The sequence below is a fragment of the Leptinotarsa decemlineata genome, unplaced genomic scaffold (assembly GCF_025532065.1).
Source record: "Leptinotarsa decemlineata unplaced genomic scaffold, Ldec_3_MD MMD2_tig00000026_RagTag_RagTag, whole genome shotgun sequence".
In the NCBI taxonomy this organism is placed as follows: Eukaryota; Metazoa; Arthropoda; class Insecta; order Coleoptera; family Chrysomelidae; genus Leptinotarsa; species Leptinotarsa decemlineata.
Window position 1 is genome coordinate 3,101,055 of NW_027412539.1, and position 24,788 is coordinate 3,125,842.

Here is a 24,788-nt window from a genome sequence, read left to right on the forward strand (position 1 = left end):
TGAATAACGATGACGGACCTATACCGAAGAGCATACTATATAGCTTGTTAAAATAAAATAAAATAATGTTGTTGGGTTTACTGATTATTACATAAGGACACATTGTAAAAATAAATTTGGATAGGCAACATTGTGAAATTAATTTTTATATAGCTGGAAATTGTTTTATATAAACATATATTGTGAAATAATAGATAAGGCAAAATTGTAAAATTAATTTAGGTTGGTATACCTGTATGGTTGGTACGCCTGGATGTTTAACCTGTATGGGTTACCTACATAGCATAAATAGGGTTAGCTCGCAATAGTTTCTAGTTTTAATCTTCCTTTCTGAAGATGATCACTTGGTGATCGAAACACTTATCGAGGTGTTAAAAATAACGATTTGGTGTTGGGAAAAAACTCCAGTAATATTCATTACTACACCAAAAGTTCCAAACAGTGCATCATAAGTAAATTTCCTAGGAATGTATTTTTGCAAAAAAATACATTCAGTAATAATCATAGTTTGGTAACGATTTGTTATTTTATTTAAAAAAATCTGTCGGGTCCAAGACTTCTAATGCTGTATTTATTCGATTTCTGGTAATTCCAGTAGGCCATTCATATATAATGGTAAAGTTAATTTGCAATTTCCTTTGTTCAACAACGTTAACGAATTAGTTACATTTTACAATATGGTTAGTTCGTCCCTTTTGAGTTGAACGATGTTTTAATCGCATCGACAAGAATAGGAAGTTTAAAAATAACAATATGAGAAGATAACCCGAAAAATGAAGTACATTGATAAATAAGTCAATTTGTATCAGGTGACTAATCGTATCTGATGATTTCGTTATTTGTTGAATGTAGCAGATAGAACAGTTTCCAAATAAACACAAGGAGAAAAGTAATTCAAACATAACAAAGAGTAACGATGTGAACAATACATACTTACATACTCTTAGGTCGTCTAATTCAATTAGAGCCGCTTCGATTCCTGTTTCCGCATCAAGTTCTTGCTGATACGGTTTTCCGAGTAGTTCGTTAACAGCTGTGGAATATGAACAGTCGAATGAGCAAATTTATAAAATACGAAATTTCAGAGCTTTCTTCAAAATGATTAAATAATTTCATTACAATGGCCGTTCTGTTACATGAACAAAATCCTTTGACTTGTGCTAAGGGTTTTCCGCAAGATTTAAAGAGGATATAGTGTTGAAAATTAGTGTTAGTCATATTCAAGGATAGTAATAACTAACAATAATTGCGAATGAATGATGTCAGATCTGGAGAGAATGTTCGAATCTTTTATTTTACGTAGTAAAAAACAAGGACTATCGATTTAGTTAGAAGTGACTGATAATATTCAGCTACTGTTGACCTATTTCAGTGATGACAAACCTTCAGAGCTTGATATGTCAAAATCTGTCATACATCACAAAGGTAGAGACTTAAAAAAATAAACGTATTTATAATTTTTGGAGTTGATAAATAAAAAACAATATAAAATTAGTGACTGTTGACAAACTTCGTTTGTTCGTCTGAATATCATTCAATACTGTCTCAGAAAAATATGTGGATGAAAAAGTTGTTGACGAAGCAATTCCTAAATCTTTCAAGTTCGTATAGGAGCATCAGGTAATTTGTTCTAAGATTTCGAAATTTATTCTTTGTATTTTGTACTCATTTCATCCTTCGTACGATTTCATTCCATTTTTTCAACTTCTGATCTCAATTCAACAAATCCTTGCATTTTGCGAAATTGCATCCATTGAAATCCTGCTATTCCAAAGGATTGTACTCAACTACATCAGAATACTCAACCATTTAAGTTGTCTGTTCTAGGCTTCTGAACTTGTGAGTTGTTAATGCGTTTATCATATTCTGGTGCGGAAGTTTGGAACTTCACAATGTGTTTCTGCTTTTTTATTCGAGTGAGTCATACATTTTTTCAACTTCGAAGATGCGTGCCACCAAAAATGAGCTCACGTGTCAGCATTGACACGCTGACACTGCCTTAATTTTTATCTCGTCTTAAGCCATGCATCATTTTAAGTTAGAATTTTGAATTATACAGGGTGTCTAAAATTCGATCCTGGCCATTGGGATCTCGGAAACTATGAGAAATACGAAGATGGATACGTTGGGGTAAAGTTGCGCATTCACCTGAGTAGCACTATGCCGTTGAGAAAGTTCTGAAGTTTCGAGTATATCCGGAGATATCCGGTAAAAACAGAAATTTCGGAAAATGGTTTTTTGAAAGATTCGAAAATAAACTGCATTTCTACGCTGCCACTTTTTCCCTACCATATAACGGTGTTTTCAGATTTGCTATTCGACGTTTTGTCTTCCTGACACCATCATCAACTTTATTTTTTCTTATGGGCGCTATATTGGATTTTTTCTGTTTTGAATAGAACCAAATTCAACCTTTTCAATGATGTATCATGAGTTATCATTGTTTTTCGAAAAATCAGAGATATTGAGAAAAAAATTCTTATCATAATAGGTTTTGTCTTTGATGTGTTACACTCAATTACATTTTGTTATTGTACAAGTCATTGAATTTTCGGCGGAAAATGGCTTTCACGTATGAAGAAAAAAGATATGATACAAATTTATTACAAATATGGTAGAAACAGTGTTAGGACATCGAAAATGTGATTGAAAACTTGTGTCCCAAAAGATGACAACCACATCGAACTGTGTTCAAATTATAGAATCAAAATCTTACCGAGTTTGGTTCATTTGAAAAGCTGAGAAATGAATATTTGTCATACAAGTGCTTGGAGACAATTCAAAAAAAAGCGGTTGAAAATTTTGCAAAATACACATATCTCAATAATTGCCTCCAGGTGATCCCGAAAGGCAATTATAATTTTGTAATTAGATATTAAGAAGACCTGATTTTCCTGCTTTCCTGGAAAATGAAATGAAAGCACTTTCACGAATTATGGGGTATCAATCCAAAATAACGAACAGATTTGGAGCATAAACAACCCTAGGCAGTTCCGAGAAAATCGACCTCAAATGCGATTTATTATTAACGTGTGGGCAGGAATTTACAAAGATAGAATTTTGGGTTCTTATTTATTTCACGGAATTTTGAATGGAGAAACCTAACACCAGTTTTCAATGTCGTTTTTCGAAGACTATTTGGATGATCTACGTTTGGCTAACTATAACAACATCTGGTTTCAACATGATGGTGCTCCACCGCACACTACCAGACGAGTATCTAATTACCTGACTGAAAAGTTTGGATAGGGATAAATGGGCCGGTGAGGTGGCCAGACTTGAGTGTTATGGACATATTGTTATGTGGTACACCGAAAAATAGAGCTTATGGTCAGAAGGAATATCAAACTATTGAGAACCTTCAACACAGCATTGTTAGAGAGTTTTGAAGATTGAGGAGGAGAAAAATTAATCGTGCAGTGAGTAATATTCGAAGATGGGAACAGATGTGTTATCATGAACAAGACCAGCATTTTGAGCATTTTGATGCACTTTTGTCTTTACATTTCCGTTAATTACTGTTATTTGTTAAAAGTTGTATTTTGATTGAAAAGGACAAAATGTCTCATTAACCTCATACACACCTCATTTATCAAATTTTGATTGTTGATTCTGTTTCGGTATTTTTTCATTGGCTTTTCAAACGAACCAAACTCTGTGAAATTTTGATCCAATAATTTGAACATTGTTCGATGTGGTTGTCGTTTTTCGGGATACAAGTTTAAATACATAAATTTCAGTAGTTCGGACTTCCATTGTCTACTATATAAAATGATTTGAAATCCCTGTAACAACTGAAAAAGAAGAATTGAAAATTAATAGCTGAATATAACAATTTTCAATTCTTCTTTTTTAGTTGTTTCAGGGTTTTCAAATAATTTTGTATGGTAGACAATGGAAGTCCGAACTAGTGAAATTCATCATGAAATATTGTCAATCACCTTCAAACAATAGTTTGAATACATTTTCGATGTCCTAATACTGTTTTTATCGTATTAGTAATAAATTTGTATCATATCTCTTTTTTCATCATTCGTGAAAGCTAGTTTTCGATAAAAATTTAATGAATTGTACAATAACAATATGTCATTGAGTGTAACAAATCGAAAGTTAAATTCAGAAACATCAAAATCAAAGCCTATTTTGCTAAGAATCATTTTTTTCAATATCTTCAATTTTTCGAAAAAGGATGATAACTTATGATATATTATTGAAAAGGTAAAATCTGGTTTTATTCAAAACAGAAGGAATCCAATGTAGCGCCCATGAGAAAAAACAAAGTTGATGATGGTGGCCGGAAGACGAAACGTCAGATAGCAATTCTAAAAACACCATTATATAGCAGGGAAAAAGTGGCAATGTGGAAGTGCAATTTTTTTTTGAATTCTTCGAAAAATAAAGCCAGAAAAAATAAAAACCATTTTCCGAAATTTCTGATTTTTCCAGATATCTCCGGATATTCTCGGAATTTCAGAACTTTCTCAGTCAGGTAAATGCGCAAATTTGTCCCAGTTCAATCATCTTCGTGTTTCTCATAGTTTCCGAGATCCCAATGGTGAGGATCGAATTTGAAACACCATGTATAGTAGACAATATAAATATGATGAACATCATAAATGTATTGGTGTAATTAAAGGGCAATTAGCACCCAATTAATACTCCAGGACAGAACTTTCTTCCAATGGTACTCTGAAGGATTTTCTACTTGCCTTCTCAATGATACAGAAAAAAATGAGAATACGCTAGTCTATAGAAACAGTTTTTTCTCGAATATCAAAATGAATTATATCATCAGTTACGATATATAAACAAGTAAATTCAGAAAATGAAGAAATCGAATGAAATATGTATGTGAAGGGTTGACAAAAATTACAATCCATTCAAGTAATATGAAGATGTAAATATAAAAATCTCAGATGAGTCCACATTGATATCGAAAAATTCATAAGTTTATAAGTTGGTTCATTGAAAGAAGGGGAAAGTTTTCATCTTATGACAAAGGTTTATTCATTGTCTATTGTCTCTAGGATAATTGAGCGTCTCGACAAAGATTCTTTACGAACCTTTGTATGAAATACTAATTTGGAGATGCCAGTTCAACCAGGTCAGTTTAGCTTCCAATGGCCTATAGGTCATATGTTTTTTCAAATATGCTGGTCGTAACGACAACCTTCCATTTGAGAGATGATTCATACATGTGGGCTTTTCTTTGCAACTCATGTCGCCATTTTCTCTTTTCCCTGATATCTTCATCTTTATAGTCCACTGGGTACTCAATTTTTCTTCTTTTATCTCGTATTTTCGATATTTTTTCCCAACTGCTATATCACTACGTCCTCAATATCTATAGAAGCTGCTGCGAAGTACTTTCCTCACGAAAGTATCCCTCAGCCGGACTTGCCGTTGTTGGTATTTTGAACAATTTTGAAGGTACAAGTTACGATAATTTCTGCATCTTTACTACATACATACTATCCGCTCCCAATCAGTCCTTTCTGAAGATCTTCTTCGAGTGCCTTCATTCAAAATGTGTTTCAGATTTATAATTAATTTCCTAGATCATTCAGGCTTGAGTATATATCATAGTCTAGTACAAATGTGGTTTGTTTAACTGTTGGGAAAAGTCAGTTGAAATATGTTTGTCTGTATACCAAATATTATCGTTCCACAGATGACAACCCCTAGATGTCAAACCATGTGCGAGCTAAGTGTCATAGAGGTTTTAGCTTTCAAATTGCGATTATTTCCTTTGAGTTCCCTAGGAATCTCTTTCAGATTTTTTCAGAGTTTCGTTGTGACCAATTGAAAAGCCCCCCTAGACTTTCAAAACAATTTTTATCTGTTTTCAAAGCCATGGCAGATTTTAATTTCACCAGGGAGTATTTCTTGTTTGGTTCCTGGCTGATTCTCGTTCAATAGTGAGCAATTTTCCAATTTTATCTTATAGGATCTCCAGTTTATTTTTCGGCAGTTTTGACAAGACATGATCGAAGTATGATAGCATGCGAATTGATGATCTGAACAATTCACTTGTAAAACATTCACATTACAAACCCAGTAAGTAATTTATGAATGTAGTATCTAATATAATGTTCAATTATTCTTCACGACTCATCTCATGAAAGTGAGCTGATAGAAGTGTAACTGTAGTAAATTCTCACTTCAATATTGGTATTGATGCTCCTTTAGGGATGATCTGGGATCTAATGAGTTACTTGGTAAGTACTACAATCAACAGAAGTATATTCAATATTTTACAGATAATTACATGAATTGCTAAAGTTTTTGATGAGGGTTTTTGGAAAATTAACTCTCTCCGAATCTATCCCAAATCTATGATTTCTGTACTGCTCCCATTTCGGACAAAATTAATTATTCTTGAAAACAAACAAACTTGTATGGAAAAATGAATTGATGTTCATTGATATTCATTCACAAAGTGAAACAAAAAAACGAGGGATCTTGACAAAAGAAAAAAAAAAGGATATGGTCCCGATGAAAAACAAAAACAACTTTCATTATCTTAGAGGCATAATCCCACATTGCATTTCGAACACATCCAAACGGTGCTGTGTGGTTCTTTCGTAGTGCTGCAATGTGCACATCGTTGTGAACTTGTATGAACATGCATATGCAAGTTCTTATCAAATTTCAATTCCTGTGGCACGATGGTACTTTTCCGAATATGCTTGAATATGATATGCTTGAATATGATATCTGAGTTCACCACTGTAGCATCCACAAAGTAACAAAATATTCGGTGCCACCATTTCCTTGATTTGCGATCTATTTCGTAAAGTGATTTTAACATGTCAAACTTATCGACATAGCCTATGTTACGATTATAGTCATTAACAAGTACTAGACATTTTACTTCCTCTCTAGAGCCATCTTTACTTCTTCTAGAAACACTCTTCAACTCTGTAGGGTAATGAAAATCATAAATGAATTATACTGCATTTTTGTCCATCCACTTGAGGGCCACTAGTCCGTCTTTGAAAACTCTGTAATCTGGATCACTACGTCTCAGCAGTTTGTCATCTCATAGAAAGGATAAAGTAGGTGTGTGAGTAGGTGTGTGCAAAATACGCTCCTAAGTTTCTTCTCAAATTTAAGCGGATAAAAGTGCATTCATCAGTTGAAATTTATATCTAATTGTGTGGCGAGAAACAAGGAATCAAACAGTGTGATAAAATACCACCAATTTTCATTTCTATCAGAGGAATCTCCTGTAGTTTGCTTCATATTTAATCATTGGGATAGAAAATACTATCGATAAAAGACAACATATTTCAACCCAGAAAAAGTGGCTACTTTTTAATACGTTTTTTCAAGATACCAGTTGTTTGTGGCGCCTGTTCCTATCAGATTGATCATACTCCAGGCAAATTAGTCAAATTCCAGGTGATTCAGTCACGGTTTCGTTTTTATCGGAAATGGTGAATTTTGGATGCTGTAGTTCAAAACCAATACCGGCATATCTGATCTGTGAAAAATGCTCAACAGTGTTTCACAAATCTTGCGTCTTGAAACAAAAACATAAATTCAAATTAATAAAAGAGCACAAAATCAACTGCTGTGGTAAACCGGGAGAAACTAAAGAGGATAATAGTTTTTTAGAGCAAACTATTGAGCATCTGACAGATGAAACCCTAGCAAAAAACAGGTTCATAGAGAAACAGATTATAGAGAAGAACACAATGATGCAGGAAGCCTTGAGAGTAGAAAGCGAGCTGAACGAGGTAATTAACAAGCAGGAAACTATTATCTCAGAAGCTCAATCACAAATAAAACAACTTGAAGATTATATTTATTCCATCAAAAATAAACCTGTTACGACAACTTCTGTCCAAACAAATGCAATCTACAGCATGTCTATGGGTACACAAATACCTGACGTAGATAGCAGGCAGATAGCCTGCACACAAACGGAAGCTGAAATTACCACATTCTCCAAGGAAGGAAGTACTGCTATGGAAGGAGAAGACTCGCTGAATAACCTGCACGAAAGAAGATCACAAAATTTCGACTATAAAGTTGATGAATCTGAACAAGAGTTTGATGCTAAATTTAAAGAACAAAAAAGCATTACATATGGTTTGCAAAAAAAACTTCATGACTTAAGATCTAAATACGAGGATCTGCTGCTAGAACTAGCCCGCAATGAAGAATACATACAAGCATTGGTGACAGATAAGTTGAAAGATGATACTTTGCAAAAAAATATGTTGACATCAATCTCTACACTTGAAACGGATAATAAACTACTTCAAATGGAACGGGTCAAACTCCAAGACCTAATAGTGATGAAAAATCAAGATACCATGTCTACAACGGTAAGTCCTATCAAAAATACCTCATCGCCAACGGCTTTCTCTGCAACAGAAAGCAACACGTTACATAATGATGATATAGTTTCGGTAGGAATGAGTGAATCTAGCGAACGAGTGGCGTTGACCGCTTCAACCATGCAGCATTACTCAGCACCCAAAGTTCTTATTTTAGGTGATGAAATCGGACGTGGATGGGGTAAAATTTTTCATAGCAACTTTGGGAATGTATACACTGTACAGTCATTCATTAAGCCAGAAGCTTATTTTATTAACGTAATTGAAGATGTTAAAAACTTAACAAAAAAATTCACCTTCAATGATTACTTAATTGTATCGGCTGGCTCAAATGATTTTAAGGGCAATAAATATCCATCCTTTAGGGAAATGAACAATATATTGAAAAATTGCACTAATACCAACATAATACTCACCTCTGTACCCTACGGCAAGATTATCCAAAACAATGACCGCATATATAAATTTAACTGCAAACTTAATGAATATGCTAAGAAACTCAATCACTATGCAGAAGGCGATATATCCTTTTTGGATATCAACAACAGTTCAGGTAAAATATTGAGTATTACTGCAATTGCTCAGAAAATATTAAGAGATAATATTCAGTCACAGAAAAAATGTTCAAATTCAAGATTTTTGACTGCGGAGAATGATTATTTTCGCACAAACCAGGAAATGCTGATGATAGAATAACACCCCAAAAAAGTGATTGTCAAAAAATGAAAAATAAGTCCATCACTTTAATTTTATTGAATATACAATCACTTCGTTACAAGACCAACGAACTATTTGCCCTTCTGGAAACACTCAATTTCCCTGATCTAATTTTACTGACAGAACATTGGTGTAAGGAAGAGGAACCTATTCACATCCCGGAATACTCTGTGTCATCCAGGTACTCAAGAATTACCTCTGCGCATGGCGGAACTGCCATCCTAATAAAAAATACTGTTTCCAATACTTTTTCCTTCACCCATGTTGATAAGTTTAAAGATTTGTTAGAAGAAAAAAGTTTTGAATTCTCCTTATGTCATTGTAAGAAAAGTAATTTATATATCCTATGCTTATACCGATCCCCCTCTACAGACCCAAAGCTCTTTTTGAATAAGCTGGAACTAATATTATCGGACTTACCTGTGAATTGTTCCATAATATTAGCAGGGGATTTCAATATAAATTTCAGTAATCAAGTTTCACCAGCTACCGAAGACATGAAAAACCTACTGTCTACATTCAACTTGACTATGCACGTTGAATCAGACACGCGTGTTTCTCAGTACACCTCTACCCGCATTGATTATGTGTGTAGTAATTTTGAAGATCGAATGGTATCTTGCTCTGTCACTCCTTCAGGTTTGTCTGATCATGAGGCAGTCACCTGCAGCATACCATTTGATCACACAAAAAAGACTAAAGTTTGTAAATTTGGAAGACTTTATAGCAGAGCAAACTATAGTAAGTTCTTTCAGAATTGTCTTAATGTCAACTGGGAAAGTATCCTCTCTCATAAAGAACCATTTCACGCATTCCACATTGTGTTATGTGATGTCCTCAATGAATCTTTCCCCAAGCAAAAAATAAAAATAAAACAAAGAAACAAAAAACTCTGGCTGACGAAAGGGCTAAAAGTAGCGTCGAGAAACCTCCGCTCACTACATTACATACGGAAGTTCACAAATGAACAGTCAATTCATAATTACTTCAATCACTATCGAAGAATTTATAGATCTTTGATTAAAACTGCGAAATAAGGATACTACCTTAATAGACTTAGCGGTTCTGTTAGCAAGGTGAAAGAATCCTGGTCAATTATTAATGATATTAGGGGAAAAGCAAAGAAAAAAATCAAGGATATAGGGCTAAATCCCAATACAATAAATGATTTCTACTGTTCCATTGCACAAAACTTAAGTAACAAAATAACACCCACACATGATCCCTTAAAAAACTTGAAACAATACACAATTAGTGAAAGCCTTATCTTGTATGACACAAACATTCACGAACTGATAGAAATCTTAAAATATATCAAAAACAAGAAAACAGCAGGCTATGATGAAATTTCAATCAATATAATACAAAACCTTCCCTTATGTGCCCTCAATATACTAGTTTCACTAATAAATATCTCCCTCCGTAGAGGCGAATTTCCCTCCTTTTTGAAAACCTCTATTGTTATCCCCCTGCATAAAGGTGGAGATCTGGATAATCCCTCAAATCTTCGGCCTATTTCTCTTATTCCAACCATTGCCAAAATTATCGAAAAAATAGTCAAGAAGCGTCTGTTAGAATTTTTGAACTTACATAAAATAATTAGTGAAAATCAGTTCGGTTTTCAGAATAAAAAAAATACGAATGATGCAATCTTCTCACTCCTCTATGAAGTCTATTCTGAGATAAATGCTGGAGAGACAACAGCAGCAGTGTTTTGTGACCTAACAAAGGCATTTGACTGTGTTGATCACCAGATACTGCTAAGAAAACTTCAACTGTATGGATGCCGAGGTGTGTCTCTCACATGGTTCGATTCATATCTCTCAGGACGTTATCAGATTGTTAAAACAACAGAACTATCGAATAGGCGGGAAATAACGTCCGGAGTCCCCCAAGGATCTGTGCTCGGCCCCATTCTTTTCCTATTATATATCAACGACCTCACTAAAGTCAAGATATCTGGTAAATTCACTATATTTGCAGATGATACCACTATACTATGGAAAGGCAAGGAGACCAGGGAATTACATGATATAATATCTTCAGACTTGAACATTGTAAAAGAGTGGTGCGATGCGAACAAATTATCCCTCAACACAGATAAGACTCACCTATTATCCTTCAGATGCTCGATTAATGAACCTGCGTTTGGCAAATATGTAATAGGAAATAAAGAATGTACTAAATTCCTAGGTGTGCTCATAGACAAAAATCTTAAATTTGATGAACATGTGAAACAACTTAAAAGCAAGATTTCTTCTGGTTGCTATGCAGTGAGAGTTATTTCTAATGAACTGGGACCAGCTACTGCCAAAATGGCATATTACGCTCTTATAGATTCTCACCTTCGTTATGGAATACCTTTTTGGGGAATGGGTAACTCAACACTTCTCAATGAATTGCTCATTTTACAAAAAAGGGCCATAAGGTTTATATATAAAATCAAACCCCGTGAGTCATGCAGGGAAACTTTCACAAGTAACAAAATACTCACGGTCATAGCATTATTGATTCTGGAGTCGGTCTGCCTGGTAAATAAACATAGATCAAAATTTGTCTCAACTCCTAATCATTATGCTACCCGCAACAATAGGCACATACTGAAACTCCCATTACCCTCCAAAAATCTCACCAGGCACTCTATCTTCTATATTGCTGGCAAGATGTTTAATCACTTACCAGTTGATATTAGGACGGCAAACTTAAGTGAAAGTCAGTTCAGAAAAACTGTAAAAACATTTCTTTCTGAGAGAGCCTACTACACGCTGCAGGAATTCTTCCAGTAATTTTATTACTGTGCATAACCATGTATTATATTTCTAGTATGAAATTACCGTATATACTATTTGTTTTTTTATTCCCCAGACTGTCCCACTAGGTGACGTACCATTAGATACATCTATTTATTTGTTTATTTATTTTATGTGTTTAGTAGTTATGACATATGTTTTATTTATAGCCAAGCTTTGTCAATGAGTTAGTATGACTTCAGACAATAAAGTATATTCATTATTATTATTATTATTATTTTTTTTTTTCACCGTAGTGTGCGCTGGTCAGGCCCTATCCCCCGAAGCCCCGATACATTCGGGAGGGCGCGCCAGCATAATCAACCAATGACCACTCCCCACACCGTGGGGTAAGTGATCATTGGGTCCGAGAATCATGTGCCCTGAGCAAACGCAGTGAGCCAAGAATGACAGCCTTCTGCATCTGTGCGGCTAAGATTTCTGCCTTAGTGCGGCAAGCCGGTATGATTTTGAGATTCGAGAGTAGAGAAGACATCATTCCACCAAGGACTCCAATAATCAGAACGACCATCTTGACAGATTATTATTATTATTATTATTATTATTATTATTATAAGTCAGTTAGCATCTGCTTACGGTTTTTTCAAGCAGTTTCTCATGCATATATTCCGTTAGAAAGTAGGTGTTTTTGAAGATCTACAGAATTGAAGAAATTATCAAAGTACACTTTGTGATTCTTAGCAAATAACTCTCTAGAAAGATCTTTGATAACTTGTTCTCCTAGCGCCTTTGAAGTAAGATCACCAACTTCACCAGTATATATTTGAAATTGTGAGATATAATCTGTCTCATCACTACGCATCTAGACTTTGTAGCCCCTTTTTATAGGTTTACTAGCTGACCCTGCGAACTTCGTTCCACCTTAGAGGCAATAAAAAAGCAAATTTTTGATTCTATTAATTTATTTTTTTTTTAATAATCAAGTATTTCAATTATTCTTGATGAGGTTGCACTCTTCAATTAAGCACCTTGTGATACACGACATTTTTTGTTTTATTATCAGGCGCAAGTATAAACAACGCAGATGGTCTTCCGACCCGTGAACATGCCACATATAATTGAACATGTGAAAAATATTGAATTTCCATATTCAGACCACAATATTTCAGGAATTGGCCTTGTGATTTGTTAATGTTCATGGCGAATGCAACACGAATTGGAAATAGAAGTCTTTTAAACTCAAATGGCATACCGGTTGGGATCATCGAGATCCTCGGAATGAGAACTTCCTCACCTTTGAATTTTCCTTTGAGTATCGTCGCGTAAATCACATTTTTCATCAATTTACTTACCACCAAACGTGTACCGTTGTAAAGTTTTAGTGGGTTTATGTTTCGAAGCATGATTACTACGGAGTCAAGCTTCAGGCGTAAATTGTTCGGTGGTAAGACAGGCACATCCCAGGAGTTTAAAAATTCAATTGGATAGTTGGTGGCTTCATCTTCATTCGTTACACAGTCAATTGATTTGAATGAATGCATCGTTCCAATGATATAATTCTGAATTATGTAGTTTAGGTCATCTACATCTTTATTCTTAGCCACAAAAATTGCTCGCTCACTCAACCATTCACTATTTTTATAGTTAGTAATTATGTTCCAGAATACTTTGCTGATAAGTTCGTCTTTTGATGATACAAAAATACAGAAATTCTGAGGAAATCAAATGAATCCGCCCGATTCGTCGACCGGTACTCGACCGTTACCGATAGTCAGCAATTGCTCGGAGAAATCTTCAGCAAATGTATCATTGAGCAATGCAACTCTCATGTTTGTTGTCAGCTGAAGTTTCTTCACATAGCGCCATATATTCGATGATTTGAGGCAAGCGTTTATTTCGTCGGCAGCCGTTGATCATGGAATAACTGGCAGTGTTTGTCAGAAATCGGCAGACAGTAAAATCATTGCACCTCCAAAACATCTCAAGTCATTGCGTAAATCTTTCAATGTTAGATTAAGTTCTTCTAATGCACGTTTGTGCGCCATTGTGCATTCATCCCATAAGATGATTTTCGATGCTGATAAAACTTTGGCCATTGCGGAGTTTTTTGAAATATTACATGTTGGTTCTTCAATAGTTTGAAGATTTAATGGCAATTTTAATGCTGAATGAGCCGTACGGCATTTTTCTAACAATGTGGCTGCTATTCCAGAAGACGCAGCTGCAAGCGCAATGTTGGATCTCGCACGAACAGGTATGTATTACCAGTTCTACTAGGGGCATCCAGGAAATATAAACCACCATTTCCATTATCAATTGCCTTCATTAACCATTGACAACCATCGCTTCATACGTTCTTGAGTTATAAATAGTGTAACTAACACCACTTTCTTTTAAATAGAGATAAGATTAGGCATATACTGTCGTAAGCTGCTGCTTCCTTTGTAGCGAATCGTTGATTCATCAATTACTTGATATTCATTAGGCGCGAACGATTTCAAATAGAATTCTGACATTGTGTTAGTAAGCGGCCGAACTTTGTGAAGTTTATAAAATTTTGCTTTGTTGGCTGAGTTGCATTATCATTCATGTGTAAGTTATTGAGCAACCATGTAAGGGTCTCTCAGCTCAATTTTCGATGACCAATGATCTCTACAGCTGGGCATGGATTTTAGTCCCATGAGAATATTCAATCCTAGGTGAATCTTCATTTCCGATGAGGTTGTCGTAGAAAAGCTCGAAATTTGCCACCGCTTTTCTGTAAGGCATAGAGGTTTGTTTGGAAAACATTCCATTCAATCAAAACATTCGTAAACAAATGAATGAATATATCGGTAGGATTCTTTACGTCTCCTGGAATGATTGGTCCTGTTTCCTGTTTCCTGTACAGAATGTGGCATCGCTTGTCAATATGTGGTCAATCTCCATAGTTGTAGTTGTGAATGTGATAGAGGCATTTCATTTTCTGTGTTCCATCCATCAGTTTCTTCGGCTATGGTAGGTGATGCATCAATATCACGCCGAAAAACTTGTTCGAATTACTCGTCATGCGGCATATCGATATGCATTGATTCTATGTCAAAAAAGCTATGCACATTATCTTCTGGACCTTTCATAATTGATTCTTCTGGGACGTCGATAATGTCCGACGTCGGACAGTCCGAAGGAATGTCAACTCCGCAAATGTCCACTTAGCGTGCAAACATGTGAATAAAAAACGTAATGCAATACCTTACGGTTATCCTGGAAAGTCGTACAGTATTTTATGTAATAAAACATCATAAAGAACACGTACGGAGTTACGAACACAAATAATGGCTTATTATCACTTAGTTCAACATAAAAACACATTCTCACCTGACATCTTGAAGATACATCGCTCATAAAATTGAGTTGAAAACTACAACTTCTTGAACAAATCTTGCACTTCGTGAATAATGGAAACACGTGCTATGTTCAGGGGGATTTAAAATGTTTGCAAGAGTTGTTGTGACATAGGCAACATTTTATACAATACGGTTACACCGTGTCTAGGCTAGACATACAGAAGAATAATTTAGAAAATATGGTTTCTTGAGCTGTCCAGTTGTCCTCTAAGAGTCTTCCTCTTTTTGTTGTAATGGATTCAGTACTCACCAGGGGAACAAAAGTTCGCCTTGCATCCTAAAAATTCAACCCACGATAAGACAGATTCCATTCAATTTTCGGTCATATCATCACTGGATCCGTTACCTCCTACAACAAACAAGTTATACCATGGTCTAATTCTGACCCAAGGGTCGTAGAATGCGATTTCATCACTTACTGTTGAGAAACATTCCATACTGATATTCGAAACATATAAGTGAATTCTCCATTTTATTTTGTTTCAAAGTTCGCTAATTCAATTCTCACACTTATTCAATTACTCTATTACCTTTATGCAAGATAAGTAGTGTAGTCTTATTTTCACTTGATATTTCTCCTTCGGAATTTTCTTGATATTTCTCAACTATGATTTGAACTTCAATTTCTCAAATATGATTCGAACTTCACTTCCTTCGGTCCTTTTCCAATGTCTTGCAATGGGAGCCTTGTAATATCTTTGCAGAATGAGTTGTCACTCAGTATGAGGTGAAAGTCCTCCTCAATTATGACAAAGCCTGAGGTGTGTGTATCCATGCAGAAAAGATGACTGAGTCCACTCAGTGTCCCCAATGAAACCTTTGACATACCAGTTCCTTCTAATAGTAGTATGCCTTGTAACAGTTATGCAAGGCTCTGTCGTGATGAATCTTTTTTCTCTCGTGGAACTCTTGGGAGTGAAATGGTAATCGAAAAATCCAAACTTCAGTCTACAGAGAGGGTAAATTTCAACTGAACGAACTTAATTCACGAAAAGAGTGGAAGATAACCAAATGACCACATCTATTCTTCTTGTGACATCAGAATAAGAGCAGGAGCTTCTCAGTTCTGTAACTCTTGAACAAACCTAGGGGCTCGGTAGTGCTACAAGGAGGTACCTTCTCGAGAGCAGAACATTTTATAAATCTGTCTTGGATCACAAAACAGAATCTGCATTAGAAGAGGAAAAATTTACCTCGAGCAGGTCCTGCGAAAGCTCATGTTCAAAAGATGATTTACCGAAACTAAAAGTGGTAAAGTCCTGAATCATTGAATCCAATGTGCCGTCAGGAATGGCTGATGCACAGATGCTTACATACGAGAAATTTGCTACGGCTACCAAGGTGGAAATCTTGCACCTTGAACATGCGACTACCTCTAGAGCTGCACATTTGCGTTACTTACCTCCTTGACGAAGTTATTCGCAGACTGACCGTCAACCAGCTTTCCTCTATATTGAGTGAAATATGCTGTTATAGTTTGACTTCGTTTTATGTTGAACTTTCGATTTCAACGACAGCGAAACGTCAGGAAGAAATTTCAATAATCCACGGCCCTCAAACCCGGAAAATAGTGACACTGATTTTCGAATTGTTTCATAATAGAATCTGATATAGATAATAATTTGCAAACTAATTCTAACCAATATTGAATGGATTCACTTGTGGTTTGTCACAGATATTTTCATTTTCTATGAATTGAAATTATATATGAAGAAGTTGATTCTAATTTCTAGGACAATGAGTGTTCACTGCGTATCACCAGGCCCGTGGTAGGAATCGCACATCAAAAGAAGAAACCTCATTATTATTTCTGGAATTTTTAAAGTTATCGTTGGCGAAAGGAATACGGTCGATTGTAATTATCCCGTTTTGATAGCAAAATTCAAAAATATGCTATACATCCTTTCACCCACTGAACGTGACTAAGAAATCCAATTTCAATACAATAAATACTGATACATTTAATCTTGTCTATGTGTGAAAGAATATTATGTTCACTGAAGAAATATCTGCTTTTTAAAATAGGACATTGCTTGTCAACAATACGAAGTATCATACCTTCCAAATCTTTCCTGATCTCCTCAACTGCGATGTCTGTCGAAGACGTCACCACGAAGGCGATTTGCATGTGAGTGTTTCTCAAAAAAGTGTTGATGTCCTCGTAAATCAGAGTTGCAGACGCTGGCGACTTTGATATCGATCGGGATATTTGCTCGTTTCCGGCAAGAATGAGGAAGATGGGCGAACTGCAAGAGATAAAAATAAATTGTTCGACTTTTAACGCTTGAAGTACGGCGAAAATATAGGATTGAATCGATAGAACGTAAAAAATGAATTTCTACTAGAACTGGCAACATTCGTGTATGAAGTTCTCATATAGGGTCTACCAACAGCGACTTCAGAACTTTGTCAATAGATAACGGTCATCTGTCAAATTAGTTGTCATTCATTCAGTCTGTTTGACCCAATCAACATGGACGGGTGTAGAATTCAACAAACAACACGTGCAAATAATGAAATTGTTTCATCAAAAAGGTGTTCTGGTTGGGCATCGTACCGCGCACTTAGCCCATTTTACGGTCGCCATAATCGTCCTACCGAGAGGAGTTTTCACAATGTGGTGGATGAATTTGAGTCCACTGGTTCAGTAAACTATCGAACAACACCTGTATGTCGACGAAAAACAAGATCTGCCAAAAACCGCTGTCTATGAGAGTGTGCAGGAGAATCCGAAGCGATCGATTTCGCGTCGTTTACAAGAATCCCAAAAAAGTCACTGTTTGTCGTGGATTTTCAGCTGGCGACGTCACCGGTCCGAATTTCTTTGAGAACCCGTTGGGCTGGCCATCAATGTCAACGGCGAGCATAATAGGTCGAAAATTACTTACTTTTTTTGGCCTGAATTGGATGATCTAGATACCAATGACATATGGTTTCGACAGGACGGCGCTACGTGCCTCACAGATCATACCACATTGGATATTCTACACGACTGATTTGGGGGCATGGTCATTTAACGTGGAGGTGATGTGAACAGGTAAGATCGTGCGATTTGATCCCGTTACACTTTATCTTGTGGGGGTTTTGAGTCGCAGGTGTATGCTAATGAGCCACACATCACAACTGTTCTCAAAGCCAATATAAACCATTCCATCGCTCAAATTCAGTTTGATTTATGCGCCAGAGTCATAAAAAATTGAACGTTTTGGATGCGCTTCACTCAAAGAAGCCGTAGCGGACATTTGCACGATGTTATATTCCATACATAATGTCATCATTAGGTCGAAAATGTGAACTGGAAGCAAAGGTGAACCAAGCTGAATGGAAATGGTAACGGCTCTGGAACTGATTGGGATGTAATGGAGGGCTGAGCTATGAGCACCAGTGTTTCCAAATTAAATTTTTGAACCACTGAATTGATCTGTTAATTCACAAGTGTGCCATTCATTCGGACTGATTCGGAGTATGAAAAAAATCAGATTCACTAACCGATTCTTCAATTGTATGTATTTGTAAAACCATTCAATTTATCTTGGAAGGCGTTTCAGGGTTTTCTCAAACATAATTAGTATGAGCATTCGTCGCGAGTTGACGTGTTCGGTGTGTGCTCCGCTGATTGACCGTATAATCACGGAAAAGTAGCTGTGTCTGCTGTATTCATATACTGTAATAACCTGTGAACCTGCGAACTTTATAAGTAATCAAATACTATGGCTCAAAATGAACAAAACTTTGAAAAACTCATTAAAGAAGCTATGAAAGCCATTCTTTCTGATCAGTCTTTCATTGATTCAGTAATCAGGAATGTAAGTTTATGAATGAAAAACTGAACGAAATACTCACTGAATACCAGGAAAAATCAGAAAAATGTGAGGCCATGATAAATTCCCTAAATTCTGAAAATCAAATACTCAGGCAATCAGAGTTACAAAAACCATTCCATTCCTTTATTTAGCATAGAAGAAATGCAAGAAGAAAATATTGACGAGGTAGTTAGCAATCTGTTCAACAAAACTTTGAAGGTGAAAATTAATGTAAATAACAAAACAGAATTTTGCTATCGAGTTGGACGTTCTCCTAATTCAATTCAATTCTTTATTTTCCAATCGACAATTCACATTGTATAGGAATAGTCAGAATATACTTATGTCTAATCACTTATAGCAACATACAGCAACATACAAACATTAATGATATAAGTAAAAGTTAAAGCATCATACAAATATTTACAGATACAAATATTCTTCAATACTATACAGACATTTCCCAGTTGAATAGTCCCGCAGACGTTTTTTGAAAGTTTTAAAAATTTTTATATTTCTTATTTCAACTGGTAACTTATTGAAAATTCTGGGTGCTATAGATTGGGGTAATTTCAAAGATACATTGAGTCTTGTAAATGGTACGGGTAAATCATTTTTTTGGCGACTTTCGAAGTGATGTTTGGTTTTCGATTGGAGTAAGGTATCTCTCTGCTGAAAAGACTATATTGATAGTTCGAAAATCAAAATAGATACCAGTGTTGAAATCTTATATTTTTGAAAAAATTGCTAACAGCTAGTTCGACTTGATGTGTTGACAAGAGAACGTAAGACTCTTTTCTGTGCCAAAAAAACATCTATGGAGCATGGAGATAGACTCCAGAAACAGATACCATACCGCAATCGACTATCGACATGGGCGTAATATAAATAAATGAGTTGATTCAAATGCAGAACTTCCCTAGTAGTTCTTAATTGGTATGATATTGAGTTCATTTTAGATATTAGAATGCGACAGTGATTCTCCCAATTTGAATGTGGATCTAAATGAAAGCCTAGGAAGGAGATCGAATTATTCTTGGTGGAAATATGTGTGTTGTTGAATCCAAAGTCAATATCCTCACATCTTTTTTGACGAAGGTGGAACCTCATAGAATTTGTTTTCTCAATATTGAGGAATGAATGATTAACAGAGTACCAACCATGCAATTGTTGAAAGACTTCTTGGTATTTTTGCGTCAATAGTACATCTGATTTATCCGAGATAAGAACTGACGTGTCATCAGCATATAAAGTAAATGATGCTGGTACTGATAGGTGATCCAAGCCATTTATGTAGAATATAAATACTACTGGTCCCAAAATTGAACCTTGTGGTACACCCAGGTCAATACCTCGGATCTCAGAACTTTCAGTGCCAACAGTGACATATTGTTTCCTGAAAGTAAGAAAATCTGATATCCAGTCCAATGGTAATCCTCTAATTCCATAAATTTACAGCTTTGAGAGCAAAATAGAAAATTTACGCAGTCGAATGCCCTGCTGAGATCACAAAAGATCCCAACAGGACATTCGCCCGACTTAATATTCTGAACTAACTCGTTATAATAACTATGGACCGCAGTTGTAGTTGACCTGCCTCTAAGAAAACCATGCAGATTTCTGGAGAAAATATTATGATAGTAACAAAATTGAAGAAATCTTTCAAGAAAAGCATATTCAAATATTTTTGAGAAACCAGAAGGGACTGTAACTGGCCTGTAGTTAAACAAGATAAGAATGGTATACAAAAACCACAGGAAATCTTGGTCCGTTTTTTGAACATGAGGGACAAACAAAAAGTTATAGGAAGTTGCTGTAATCCAGCGGCGTAGTTATCAGAGATGATTTGAGTAAATGGAAACTAAATATTCTGAAGGCTGCTACCACAAAATATACATTCAAGAATGTTTAGACATCAAATGGAGAAATATTTGTGAAAATTGACGGGGTTAAAGAATTGATCAGGAGTGTAAGTGATATATGATGTAGTCGACAACTCAGGAACACATGCACCTATGCTGTAGCATTGTTCAATAGATATTTTTTTTATTTTTCTATTTTTTTTTGGCTAATCTAAATTGTTACTGGATTTATTATATCTTTTGTTACTTTGACATTTTTGTTAAAAAATTTAATTAATTTTAAACGCTCACCTTTATAATGAACAATATTAAATGTTACCACCAAAACTTTAGGGGTTTGAAAACAAAGTTGAGAGACTTGAAGTATTGAAGGAGAAATGTATGACATAATCATTGGTACAGAAACTTGGCTGAATCATATATTTTTTGATTCAGAATTAATGAATTTGGACTGGTATACAATTTTTCGATGTGACAGAAACTCGCAATTATCAGGAAAAGAAAGGGGGGGTGGGGTAATGATCGAGGTTAAAATAAAATTAAAAAATCACAAAAAATTTCTTCATTTGCTGTTTACCTGCCACCTAAATTGAGTTTTGAAGATTACAAGAATTACTTGGAATATTTCGAAAAAACAATATCTAACGAGAGACATGTATATGTTTTTGGCGACTTTAACTTACCAAATCTAGAACACGAAAATATGGATGAGAAACATCAATTTTTTTTGGATTTCCTGGAAATTAATGGTTTTGAGAACTGTAATGGAATTAATAATATCAATAACCGTAAATTAGACCTTGTATTAGTCACACAGGAGAATACATCTTGTATTTATGTGTTGAAGTCAGACTTTCCGCTTTCAGAGGAGGATATTAACCATCTTGCCTTGTATATTGAAATATTAGCTACAGATGAGATCATTAGAAAAACTCGTGATACAGAATCAGTAAAATATTATAATTTTCAATTATGTGATTTTTACAGATTGACCCAATCTATTCGAAATATTGATTGGACGTCATTATTTCAATTGAATGAGGTTGATATTGCTGTTGATTTTTTCAATTCAGAGTTATATGAGATTTTAGACACAGTCGTTCCAATAACTTCCAAAAAAAGAAATAAATATCCTATATGGTTCACTAAAGACATAAAAGAATGTTTATTGAATGAAAATAAATATAGAACACTTGAACATTCATCAAACAATTATATGACCTTATATGACAGTGAAAGAAGCCACCTTAAACGCTTGATAAAACATGAATTTGATAACTACATCAATGGTATTGAAAATGCTATTGAAACTGACACCAGCACATTTTGGACATACCTATACAAAAAATAACAAAAAAAATTCTCCTCCGTCTACGGTCTTTGAATACAATAATATGAAACTCAGCGGCGCTGAGGTTCCAAATAGCTTTGGTAAATATTTTGAATCTGTATATTGCAAGCAAACGGTCCAATACAACTTTAACATCGTTGCTGAAGAAAAATCCTATTTTTCATCAGACTAAGTAACAGTAACTGATTATTTTATCCCTTACGCTCCCGAGAGTTTGTGAAGAAAAATAATTGAACCGTATCTAGCAGGTGTGGCTCAAAGTGACATCAAAAACCTTCTGATTTTTTTTCAGAATTTTTCAGGATCTATTCATGTGAATTTCAGGACCCTCACAATTGTGTTTCCTGGGAGTGAAATACAAATTCAATTCTGACAGAAAAAAGAAATGAACAATGGAAAATCGGTATTTATTTGCATTTGTTATGAAAAATCAAAAAACAATTCTTCTTATTCTTAAGGCAGAGGTATACATTGCACTTTTGATATCGCATCCTTGAACGGCTATCACAACTCTCTAGTCTGCATGTCCGAGGTGCTTTCAGAGAGTCATTGATAGGCCAGTGGTCGAAACCATCGAACCATTTGTCATTTGTTGGCATAGGAGCTGGTTTATTTGCCGATGCAGTTTGTTCCTGGGAATTCTCAACAATATTGTTCACCGCTGATCGCTTTCTTGTCCCACACAACAAATATTCAGTAATATTCAATCTGAAATTGAGAAGGTCCATTACTTCCTTTGCATTTTTTCGCTTGCTTTCCCAATCTGCCCTGTATTCCATCCAGCTATTGACTATAGAAAGATCAAATAAATGCAATATGATTTTCAGTGTCCATTTGCGTGTTTTGAAAAATGTGCGATAACATTCTATCATTTGATCACACAAATCAACTCCTCCCATTTTTATATTGTAGGCGCATACAACTACATGGATCAATAAGTCCCGAGACTAACCCAGAGATGGCGCTCTTAGTAAACCAGTAACCACGTCTTTCTAGAGTACTAACCTTTGCTTGAAACGTGTCGAAATTTTAAGTCGATCGGACCAGAAACAGCTGAGTTATCGAGGTTGGAGTAAAGTCGTTTTGTAGTTTGTTTAAAAAATGGAAAAAACCGAGTTTCGTGTTCTGATAAAACATTGTTTTTTAATGGGTAAAAACACCGTGCAAGCGAAAGAATGGATTGAAAAATGTTACCCGGACTCTTGTCCATCAAAAGCAACGATTTGTCGGTGGTTTGCCGAGTTTAAACGTGGTCGTACCGACACAAATGACGCAGAACGCTCGGGTAGACCTGTGGAAGCTGTTACACCGGAAAATGTGAGTGAAGTGACAAAAATTGTAATGAAAGATCGTAAAGTGAAGCTCCGTGAAATTGCTGAGATGACACAGATATCATATGGAAGTGTATTTACTATCCTTCATGAAAAATTGAGCATGAAAAAGGTTTTTTCTAAGTGGGTGCCGCGATTGCTTTCGATGGAACAAAAACAGCAACGAGTCGATGATTCAGAAAGCTGTTTATCGCTATTTACTCGCAACAAAAAAGATTTCTTGCGTCGTTACGTGACCATGGACGAAACATGGATACATCACTACACTCCAGAGTCAAAGCGGCAGTCATCTGAGTGGCGCACAGCTGGCGAAAGCCGTCCGAAACGTCCGAAAACGCAGCAGTCAGCTGGCAAAGTGATGGCGTCAGTTTTTTGGAATGCGCATGGCGTGATTTTCATTGACTACCTCGAAAAAGGTAAATCGATCAACAGTGATTATTATATTGACTTACTGGTACGTTTGAAGGAGGAAATCGCAAAAAAACGACCGCACATGCAGAGAAAAAAAATCCTTTTTCACCAAGACAATGCACTTTGCCACAGGTCGATGAAAACAATGGCAAAATTAAACGAATTGGGCTTTGATCTGCTTCCCCACCCCCATACTCACCAGATTTAGCCCCCAGTGACTACTGGCTCTTTGCTGATCTTAAAAAAATGCTCCAGGGAAAAAGATTTGGCTCAAATGAGGAGGTCATCGCTGAAACTGAAACTTATTTTGAAGCGAAAGATACATTTTTTTATAAACATGGTATTGAAAAATTGGAAAAGCGTTGGAACCATTGTATCACCCTAAAAGGAGATTATGTTGATGAATAAAAAAAAAATTTGTAAAAAAAATGTTGTTTTCATTGTTAGTCTCGGGACTTATTGATCCATGTGTTAACGTAGGACAGGAAACATTGACATGTTTTTTCAACTTTCCATCCCATCTCTGCACCTGAAGCTCTGTTCCGACGCCAAAAGCAGTTGAAGCCATTAGAACAGTCTTATTGTCTTTCCATTTCGTTACACATATTTTTTCATCACTTCGTGATACTTCTTCACATTCACCACGCTTTAGGGATTTGTCTGGTGTGAATTTGTGTCCTTTGAATCGGTTTGAGTTGAGTGTACCTGTTCCATCTAATCCTGAGTCTGACAACGCTTCCAGTAGTGGAATGCTAGTGAAATAGCGATAAAAAATCACAGAACTACTTTTTGGTAATGTTTCTACTAATCACAAAACAACAGCGGGTCC

At 35.6% G+C, this 24,788-nt stretch overlaps 1 protein-coding gene across 4 annotated transcripts in view; it reads right to left on the minus strand.

Annotated features, from left to right (window-relative positions):
- The window catches only part of prom (prominin), a 455,259-nt gene that overhangs the window by 313,576 nt on the left and 116,895 nt on the right, over window positions 1-24,788 (minus strand). For all 4 annotated transcript variants that reach the window (XM_074171615.1, XM_074171614.1, XM_074171616.1 and 1 more), the window contains 2 exons: window positions 17,260-17,447; window positions 938-1,033 (listed from right to left, as the gene is read on the minus strand). In XM_074171615.1, the coding sequence (XP_074027716.1) occupies window positions 938-1,033; window positions 17,260-17,447 (284 nt within the window). The remainder of the gene's footprint in view (window positions 1-937; window positions 1,034-17,259; window positions 17,448-24,788) is intronic.